This window comes from Cyprinodon variegatus, unplaced genomic scaffold (assembly GCF_000732505.1).
Source record: "Cyprinodon variegatus isolate N-32 unplaced genomic scaffold, C_variegatus-1.0 Scaffold608, whole genome shotgun sequence".
In the NCBI taxonomy this organism is placed as follows: domain Eukaryota; kingdom Metazoa; phylum Chordata; class Actinopteri; order Cyprinodontiformes; family Cyprinodontidae; genus Cyprinodon; species Cyprinodon variegatus.
Genome location: NW_015151061.1, coordinates 59,253 through 70,365, shown reverse-complemented (window position 1 = coordinate 70,365; position 11,113 = coordinate 59,253). Strand labels below are relative to the sequence as shown.

Genomic DNA, 11,113 nt, shown 5'->3' with positions numbered 1-11,113 from the left:
ATCCATCCATCCATCCATCCATCCATCCATCCATCCATCCATCCATCCATCCATCCATCCATCCATCCATCCATCCATCCATCTTCTAACACGCTTAATCCCAAGTGGGGTCGTGAGGGGTGCTGGTGCCTATCTCCAGCTGTCAATGGGCGAGAGGCGGGATACATGCTGAACAAAAAGGTCGCCAGTCCATCGCAGGGCAACACACAAACAGGACGAACAACCATTCACACACACTCACACCTAAGGAAGAGAAGTCAATTAACCTAACAGTCATGTTTTTGGACTGTGGGAGGAAGCCGGAGTACCCAGAGAGAACCCACGCATGCTCAGGGAGAACATGCAAACTCTATGCAAAAAGACCCCGGGCCAGGAATCAAACATGGAACCGTCTTGCTGCAAGGCAGCAGTGCTACCCTCTGCGCCACTGAGCAGCCCGCTATATTTCTCATTTTACTAAAAAATCTCTTAATTGTTGCCTCCCTTCTGTGTGAATATTTTCAGGTTGAAATGCAAGTACTTAATAAATAAGATACCTAAAAAAAAGTCTAGCCTTTTTTATCTTAGGTTTCAATTTGTTAAAAGGAGACGCTTCAGCTGACAACAGCTTAACTTTTACAACATAGCTTTCATTATTGTCTGGATTGCTTGCAGAGCTTGTAGACTTAAAATGGCTTCACACCGACTGCGTTCTGTGTTTTCATGGCGCTGACTTGAAGAAAGGATAAAATCCAGGTTTTCATAAGTCCAAAGAAATCTTTGGTGGTGTCTCATGTTTGCTCCCTCTCCAAATTCTGCACTTCAGAATATACCAGTGAAGAAAAGGTTCTTAAAATTGTTAACTTGGTATTTATCAAACACTCAGTTAAGTGTTGTCACTTTGGGATATAAGTAATTGTAAAACACAGTCACCCATATGCAGAAACCATTATTACTTTAACAAGCTCTTTTTTGTTTTAATCCTGAACTTTTGTTATAAAACTTTTTATTTCCCTACTTGCTCTTTTACTATATATATATATATATTCAGTTCAGTGTATTTATATAGCGCCAATTCACAACACATTTTATCTATAGGTACTTTACAATTCAACCAGATCATACAGTCAAATTGATTCAAAGTTTTCTATCTAAGGAAAACCAGTTGATTCTATCGACCCATTGACACGAAGGCAATCCCTCACACTAACCATGCTTGTAGCAACAGTGGAGAGGAAAAACTCCCTTTTAAAAGGAAGAAACCTCCAACAGAACCAGACTCGGAGTGAGCGGCCATCTGCCGAGGCTGACTGGGGTTCAAGAAGACAGGAGCAGACCTATAGAAAGAAGCAGAGATACAAAGGCAACTGTAAAAGGCGACCCCGTGCAGGAAACACACAGCCAGGCAGACGAGCTCCGAGCCAGGCTCCCATGTCAGAGGATGAAAACAGCACATCCAGCAAGTCATGGACAGATAAACAGGACTACACTGAAAAACAGGCCGATCTCGAACATCTATAAACAAAGATGTTAATGGCAGCTGCATAGCTGATATTTCTCTCCAGGATGGAGTCACAGCCAAACAGGAACAGACGAGGCAAAGCTACTATGAGAAAAAGCAGAGTGCATAACGTTATAGATTGAACTACAAGATTCTGCAGAGTGGAAGAATAGAGTTAGAATGAAGCAGAATGATGAAAAAGGGGTCCCTATGTCCTCCAGAAGTCTAAGCCTATAGCAGCATAACTATAGAGATAGCTCAGGATAACCTGAGCCACTCTAACTATAAGCTTTATAAAAAAGGAAAGTTTTAAGCCTAGCCTTAAAAGTAGACAGGGTGTCTGCCTCACAGACTAAAACTGGTAGTTGGTTCCACAGGAGAGGACCCTGATAACTAAAAGATCTGCCTTCCATTCTACTTTTAAAAATTCTAGGAACCACTAGTAAACCTGCAGATTGAGAGCGAAGTGCTCTGTTAGGAACATAAGGAACAATCAGATCTCTGATAAAAGATGGATCTTGGCAATTTAAGGCTTTATATGTGAGAAGGAGGATTTTAAATTGTATTCTGGATTTAACAGGAAACCAATGAAGAGAAGCTAGGATAGGAGAGATATGATCTCTCTTTTGAATTTACTATAAAATACAAAAAACTATATACTCTAAAAAAAAATTCACCACGGACTACAATAAAGGGTACTTGCTGTAGGAAATGGAATAACCAAAACACCGGTAGTAAGCTTCCTCACTGATATAGTATACATACCATTTTGGTGAGGTAGGAATGTGTGGCCATTATCATCCTATTACAAATTAAACAAGATAAAGCATTCATATTTGCAGATTTTGAATTTAAAAGCTTTGCAAAGTTCCTCTATTTAAGGCAAAAATCTACAAACTGTGCCTGAGACAGAAAACATTTCTCTTGATCTGCTAGTTTTAAACAGCTGTCTCTGCACTATAAGGCGATTCTGATTCATCAAAGTCTGCAGTTTGTAGGTTAGAGATGAAAACAAAACATGCTGAACTGAACTAAGTCATGTTCCCTCCTGCAGAGACTTTGTAGAGGAGAAACTGGGAAGCGGGTACGTGATGGGAAGATCACTGGACTTTGCTGTCTCCTTTGAAGAGTCCAGAGCAGATACTCCCATGTTCTTCATCCTGTCTCCTGGAGTGGATCCTTTGAAGGACGTTGAGAAACATGGTAATGTTATTGCTTGAAGTAAGCCACAAAATCACTGTAAAGTATGTCATGAACGAGCACATGACCGAATTATCATTCTGGAGTTTTTAGAACTGGAGGCGAGGCATATGTTTTCACATTCTGTCACTTTATAACTCAGGTTGTCATTGATGCAAAAAAGCTAATTCTTTGATGATGCTCATTTGCTTCACATTCAGACTAAGCTATTTTTACTTTTTCCAAGTTGGCACCAATCTTTGCACATGCAGTAATATGCACACTGTTCTTTAACTGTCTTGCAGAGGCCCAACCAAGCAATAATGGTTGAAAAGGGGCATACTAAAAAGGATATTAACACTTCTGCTAAATGTTACCTTTGTTTTGTTTTGTTTTTTGCTATTAAGCAATAAAGCATTTTTTTATAATGGCATGCTTAAATAATACACTGTAAAAATAACAAGTAATTGTCGATTTTATTAGTTTTCAAATTAATCTAGGATAAAAATCCATTTAAAACCCAGAAAAACTTTTTTGTCTCATTGATGTCCTAACTACGATATGCTAAAAGGTACAACAAAGAAAATTTTTCATTTGATTTTTGAGTGAAGTTAGGGAAAGCCAATGTGAGTCTGAACAAGTCTGAACCAGTCCAAACTGTACAGACTCCTATATAAATTTGTATATATATATTTATATGTATGTTAATGTATATATATATATATATATATATATATATATATATATATATATATATATATATATATATATATATATATATATATATTAGGTGAATCAGAAGATTTAAGTTGAAAAAAACTCTTATTTGAAGGTGTAAAGCTTAGTAAAGTCAACAACAGAAGGCAAAAGTTGAGAAAAATCCAATCTCTTGCATTAGTTGCCTTGAATTTTTATGTTTTCATAACTCTTTCGTTTTTACAGTGTACCTTATCTTTTTTCCACATAATTATTAGTCTAAAATCAATTCCATAAAGTGACTGGTGGTATTCATACAAAAGAATGCTGTGCCTTTAAAAATGGTTGTATTGAATATTTTCCTTTTTTCCCCTCAGTATCAGTGCCAGTTTTGAAGTGTTGGTATTCATTAGTTCTCTATTCAAAAATACCTGTGTGTAATTTAAACTGGAACGTGTCAGTGTCTTATTTAATCTTTGCATCTCCAGCAGTTCTGTAAAGGCCTCAGATGTTTTTAAAGACATTATTGACATTTATATTCATTAAGTCAAAGGACAAAGCAGACACATTAGCAAGAAAATATTTGACAAGTTTAAAGAAAGTTATTTTATGACATAATACACTAGGTAAAACATATCACTGAGCACTTTCTCTCCGTTCTGAAAATGGGGAATGAGTAGCAGACGCTTTAACATACAGTACTAAGACATGGCTGTCCACCTAAACTTGCATGCCAGGCAAGAAGAACAACAATCTTACAGACAGCCAAAAGTCAGAGTTGACAGGGAGCCGAGACAAGGAAGGTATTATTATGTGTTAGAGATGGCAGAAAAAGTCTCCTGCTGAAAGGTTTAGTCTCTAGATGTCAGAGCTAGCAGAGCTATACTCAGATCTCTCAATCCTGCTGTAAGTGGCTATTAAGCTATTTTGATTTTCATTTTTTTAAATAGTTATTACAAAATTTGTAGCAGAAACTTAATAAAACTGTTGAAATATGACCAAATGTGGCAAAGATCGACTGGTAGGAATACCGCTTTAGGGTTATGTACCTGCACTGAGATTCCCAAAGCAAAGGCGTATCAGACCGAGCAACAGTGATCCCTCCACAGACTCTGCTGTGATATCAGCCGTCCCTGCCAATGCACAGCAGCATCTGAGTAGATTAAGCGGATTATACTAAAGGTCATAAATATATGAAGCGACACCACTGGTGTATTAGGAGCAGCGGAAAGTAAATGTCACTGGTTTGAGTTATTTTACGTTGCTGTTTGAATACTGTATGCCAGCATGACATGTGGTTTGGTTTCTCTGACCAAAAATATTCCAAATGTTGAGCTTTTGTACTGACCTGGAACAGGGGACTCTCAAAGCCTAACATCTTTTGAACCATTCAGTCTGTGGATATTTCAAGTCTGCTCTATGAAATATTCAGTCAGCAGAGATGTTTCAGCTAACTGGAACAAAGCAACATGGCATAAAGCAGGCCCTTTGCAAATGAACAAGCCAGTATTTTTGCATTAATGTAATTCATAGTGTTCGTTTGAAATGTTCTGTATTTGTATCTTAAATAATTTATTTTTTCGATTAATTTAATCCAGGCAGTTATTTTCTGTTATTACCCACAGAGAACCATTATTTGTGAGATTTTTATGGGTCTTTCTTACAGGCAGGAGCGTGGGTACCATGTTAAATGCACCAGTCTCTCCTAATGTGATAAGTGAGAGCAATGCTTCTGAAACTCCCCATAAGGAGTGTTATTATTGATCATAAACAGCTGTACTTTCAACAGAGTCTGTAAAATATAAGCCACAAGCAACCAGTCTCTGCTGCAGAAAACCCTGATGAGTTGCAGCTTCCCGAACAAAAACGAAGAGGGATTTTTCCATTATGTGACAATTGGGTTTCATCCTTGGTATTAGGACCCAATTAGATTTTTATTAGATAGGTGATGTAATTTTGTATGCTCCGCAGGGGACTAATGGTACTCTGAAAAAGACTGACACTCCACTTAGTTACATATTTGAAACCAGCTTTGCTTAAAAAACTTCTCAATCCACTTAAACTTTGAAGGTAAGACTAATTTACTGACCATATGGACATTATGATGTGGCACTATGTTGTAACTTAAAGTGATTTCCAAAGTGATGCTGAGTAACAAGGTTATAAGCAAGTTTGAAAAAGTTCAGTCTAGGCAACTGGAAATGAGGTTTTCTAGAAGACTTTTCGTGTTCTATCCAAGAAGCTTATTCAGTTCTAACCAGTGGTGGTGAGCACTGATATTATTATAGTGTAGGTGTAACAAAGATATGGGGGGACAAAAGGTGGCTCTGAGCCCTCCTACTGGATTGGCCAAGAAGGTCACAATGGGGATGTTAATGGTCGTTAGTTGCTTCTGATAGGTTGTTAACTCCCTCCTCAGAGTGGTTTCAGTCACATGCCTCATTAAAGTATGAGACAGGTGAGGGTGGCTCTTCTGGGTATTGTTCCTGAAAGTGCTTTGTAAGTGGGTTAAAGGTTATGTCTAAAACCACCTACTCTGCTGAGAGATGGTTTCAAATATGGCTGGTTAACAAAGACTTCCTCAACCCCTCTCTCAAACCATCTTTCTTCCTTAGAATATGGACATTTTTCTCAAACGAGTTTCTCTTAGCCCCCCTTATTACCTCCTTGGCCAATCCAGTGGTAGGGATCAAAGCCACCTTTTGTCCCCCCTAACTCTTTGTTCGATCTAGAGTATAGGAATCTCAGAGCTCCCAACTACTAGATAGAACTAAAGAAGTCTTTTGGATGACAGGCGAAACGTCTTCTAGAAAACTTCATGTCCAGTTGCCTAAACTGAACTTTTGATGCATGACCATGACCTGGATGAATGAGAATCTTCCCAGAAAGGCTATAGGTATTTCATATGTTACCTACAGGAGACAACTTCCACATGTGTCATCTTTTATAAATATATATTAGTTATTCAGCTTTTGAAAATGTCCAAAACAGTAATTTACCCACTTTGAATACATTAATATTATTTAAACAAAACTAAACAAACATTTTATCTTGTATGGAACAAAAAATAATACCCACTCTTTAGTATTCTTTGAGCCTACTTAGATCTCTTAGCATCTACTTATGTACAGGTAATTTAATGGCTCAGCCTTTTAATGATAACTTTTACTCAACTGTAATTGGGACTGTACTGTAACTTTAAAGTCTTAATAATTTTCCTTTTGTGTATCTATGCTTTGGATATTTTTTTGTTGCTTGTCTAAATTAACAGCTTGGTGTACATTTTTAAGGCTTTGTTACTGTCTCACAAAAGCTTTAAAGGAAAAGTCCGGTCAGCAAAGACTAACCAATGGGTCATTATTTCTAGCTAAAACTAATATGTTTGCGGTGATTTAATGAATTCAGTTTAAATTAGTAAACAAATAAAAATAATAATTTTAGTCGCGATCACTGAGTCTGGGACCGGCCATTTTTGCCCAAATATAGTAACACCTCACTCTTGACATCTTCCGGAAGTGACGTCACGGTGCGGTAAGCGTAGCGCTATTCTCCCCGCTTTAGAAGCAGAATCAATGGGAGCTACTAGACACCCATGCAATCAACAACAATTACTGAAGATTTCGAGAGGACGTCACCATTGAAATCTGCAAGAGCTATAGTTAAACTGACAATGCCCGCATGTACGGCAGTTGGATGTTGTAATACATGGGATAAAAGTGAAAATTTGTTATTTCACCTTTCTGATTCATGATCCTCCACGGACGGGTTAGTGCGGTCCTGGTCATTGGATTGCCAACTTGAACAGGGAGGATTTACCATTTAACTTCTAGCCAGAGAAAAAAAAAAACATGGTATGTACCCAACATTTCGAAAAATAATGTTTTAAAGATGAATTGGATACTAGCGCATTGTGACAAACACCAGATACAGAATTGGGATTTGCTCAACTGCCGATACCGCACATTGACCTCACAAACCAGTAGGTGGCAGTAGTGCTCTTTGACAAACATGGATGTCTCCGGTAAAGCACATTCAAAAGAAATTACTCTTAATTAAAAACACTTATCATTTATTAAACAGTATGTAATAATTTCATATTTAAAGTTCTTTCAGAAGTTTTAGTTATGAATATGACCGCATTTCTTCTTTAAGTAGAGCTCACATCATTATGTCTTCAGAGTGGGTCTCTGTCAGTGTCAGGACATTTTGGAATGTAGGACGACCTCCCTCAGACCACTGCAAAAATATTGGCCCAGCATTGTTAACATCATCTTGCACTTTCTGATCTACTAGTACAGGGGTCATGAACATTTTTGTCTCAGAGAGTCATGAAAGCAAAATATTTCGAATTTTTTTTCAATGAGAGCCATATAGTATATTTTAAGACTGAATTCAACTAAATGTGTGTATAATAAGCCTTTTAGTTCATTCTTCTAAATGATCTTGTTATAATACTCACCATTAATGCGACTTCTGGTGCTGCATGGATTTGCTGAAGTGAACTGCAACAAATGACCTATATGACTTATCCAAAGCCAGGAAAAAGAATGGCGCTACATTTATGTCCTTCACTTACATTTCCTTTACTTGCTTTGTCATCATGGTGGTACGATCATGAACAGTTTGTATCTGTTTATTTATCTTGTCTTTGCAGCGAAGATCATCAAAAAGTTCATTGGCTACATCCATCATGAGAGTTTTAGCATACTCGCCATCTGTGAATGGTTTTCTGTTCCTCACTATTACTAAAAACCCAGTAAAACTAGCATAATTATAGTCACCTTGTCGAAGTTACAACATACTGGGTCCATGCTCAGTAGCTCTTGGCACGCTTCCTTCCTTCTGTCTCCCGTAGGATATTTTGATGCAAAGGTAGCGTGGCATGTATCAAAGTGCAGATTTACATTTGACTGTTTCATCGATGCAATTTTGTCATTGCAAATTTGGCACACTGCAGAATCTGCTCTCTCTACAAAAGGGAATTCTTTAGTCCATTAGTTCTGAAGTGTACGATACACACCATCTTTTTTCTTTTTGCCATTGTCTTTGTTGAAAGGGTTAGCTTTGAGCTAATGTCCGAGCAGACTGGTCCAAATGGGGGCGTTTACCTGTTTACCCAGCAAAGGCCAACGTAGGCTAATAAAATAATGGATATTTGCTCCTGCAGTCAACTGCAGCCCTGAACAAGACATGAACAGTGGAAAATCATTAGATGGATTAAAAAAAGTGATAATATGTCATGTTTTATCTGAAAAGCCGAAATCTACAAGCCAGATGCAATTATCAAAAGAGCCACAACTGGCTTGCAAGCCATAGGTTCCTGACCCCTGCACAAGTAGGAACAGTAATTGTGGTCTACAGATGAACAGGAATGGCTAAGTTCCAAACCAGTTAAGTCAACAGTAATAACAGTGGTCAATAATATCACTTGTATGATATACCCATTAGATTTTCTTCTGAGTCTTAACACTTGTCAAAGCTGTATGACTTGTTTGTAGATAACATCAAGTGTGTCAATTATTCTGTAGGGAAGAAGATGGGCTACACATTCGACAACAACAACTTCCACAACGTGTCACTGGGTCAAGGCCAGGAGGTTATAGCTGAACAAGCACTCGATCTGGCTGCTAAGAAAGGTCATTGGGTCATCTTGCAGGTACAGCCTACACTCACATATTCTCTACAGCTGCAAGGTAGTGGATTTAGGTCCTCATTGAATTAACAATCAAGTAAAACATGCATGTTTGTTTTGTTGCGGTCTGATTGAATAGATCCAAATGTCTCTATCATTATACTTTATTTTAAAGCATTTAAGAATGCAGTCACAAAATAAAAGCTGGAAAAAATTATTGGAAAGACTTTAACCTATAAAGTTTTTCCCATGTTAGTGGTGCTCATTCAATTCAAGGATTCTTTAAGCAGCATTTCCTTTATCTGAATTTTTTGTGAATTAGGTCCATCATAGTTCACCAAATTTTTTAGTGCCTGCTTGCTTGGATGTCTCCTTTCCTCCTTGGTTTGTCTGCATTAAAAAAGAAAAATTTCCTGACGTTCCGTTGTTTTATATAGTACAATATCTGCAGCCACTGTGTCTGTTCTTCTCTTATCTGGAGGGCAAGGCGGGCTTTTGCATTTTAAGTGGAAACCTTGGCGGAATTCTAATAGGATGTATCGACAGATATGAACCGCAGACCAGGCATGGTGGGACACCCTTTTCTTCTTATTCTTACAGCCTGTAGAAAAACAGAGAAAAAAGAAACAGTGTTGGGATGGCATTGCTCTTTTTGGAGACCAAGGATGCAACTGACAAAAACTTGCGTAATTACCTTAGCATAAGAATGCAGATCGATTAGGATTAAAAAGGCCTTGTTCCCCTAGCAACAAACCTCCTACTCACTTTTTCATTGACTGTCTGTGGTTCTGCCTGCCAAGAGCCACCCCCATGGCATTGAGCGAAGAGAAGAAGACAGGAGAAGAATAGGGAGGAGTCACTTTTCCAATCCTGAATTTACAATATTTTCTCCATCTTGTTTCCCTCTTACCCACTTACTCTGCCACTTTACTTTTCCTATTGTGTGATATTGTATGCATCATCTTGCATTCTCTGCTGTTCCCACACTCTCCTGGTCTCACTCTCCACATTCTCCCTCCTGCTACATCAGTGGAAAGCCGGGTCAATGGCAGGCTCCCCCTTACTCGACAGGTAATTATACGTCTGAACAGTAGCTTCTGCTCAGATGAGGCTGAGAGAGGGAGATGCAGAAACTTTGAAGCAGCCCATCAGAAAGGTAGTGGGGGTAGATTGAGAGGCAATCAATCGGGCAGATTGGAGCTGAATATCCCACATTGGCCACGCAGTCAGGATAGAGTGGCCTCAGCTCGGCATCCTCTTTCCACATTTACTGCTAAAGCCAGGCAATTTGAGGGAAAATGCTCCACACCGTTGTCCTGTATTTCATTTTATTTTCTGGGTGCCCCATAGGTTTGGTTGTATTTGTAAGCAAAAAAAAATGTTAGAAATTTAAAATTGGGTTTTAAAAAGACTTATTTGACCCACTAATGCAGAGTTGACCAGTCTGCCTTTCAAATGCCAGTTGCCACATAGTGGGCCACAGTGGACCCACCAACATCAGTCAGTGTAACAAAAATAATCTTGCATAAAACTAAGGAGGACTTCTGCTGTTTTTTAACCAAGTCCTATTAAACAACATACACAAACAACATAAAATTATTTTTTATTTCTAATGTAACAATATTCTAAGAACATTGTTTGACAACCCATATTTATGTGCTTTGCTAGGAACTGCAGTAAAAATAATCCTAAAATGCTCTGGCTACACCCCCTGTAAAATACATAGCCGTGTGATTGCTTAGCAACACTACATCTGATTGGACACATACAGCAACACTGTTCCATCAACTCATATTATGAAGGCAGTTTTAAAGCTGAGTAGTGCTTAAGTGTTGAATTAACTTCAGGAAAACGTTTGCACTTCTTGTCACTTTAGCATGTTTGCTCTTGATTGCAGTAATTGTTGATTTGTCTTAGTTTAAGTTATAAAATATTAGATAAAAGACATAGAAAACGTTTTGGTCCTGCTTAGCGCATTTCATTAAGCAGCATAACATTTCATAGCTATCTCCTCTCTGTACCCATCTGAGATTGCTTGGAATATCTAAGCTCACCCCCAAGCAGGTACTGTAGCATGACACCAGCAGCCACGACAGGCTCTCTGATGCCTATGTCTAACACACATG

General features: G+C 38.3%; 1 protein-coding gene across 1 annotated transcript in view; it reads left to right on the top strand.

The window, feature by feature from the left end:
* Positions 1-11,113, top strand: part of dnah9 (dynein, axonemal, heavy chain 9) — a 228,899-nt gene that overhangs the window by 179,340 nt on the left and 38,446 nt on the right. Inside the window, exons 69-70 of the mRNA XM_015392821.1 lie at positions 2,535-2,683; positions 8,884-9,011. Coding sequence (XP_015248307.1) covers positions 2,535-2,683; positions 8,884-9,011 — 277 coding nt within the window. The remainder of the gene's footprint in view (positions 1-2,534; positions 2,684-8,883; positions 9,012-11,113) is intronic.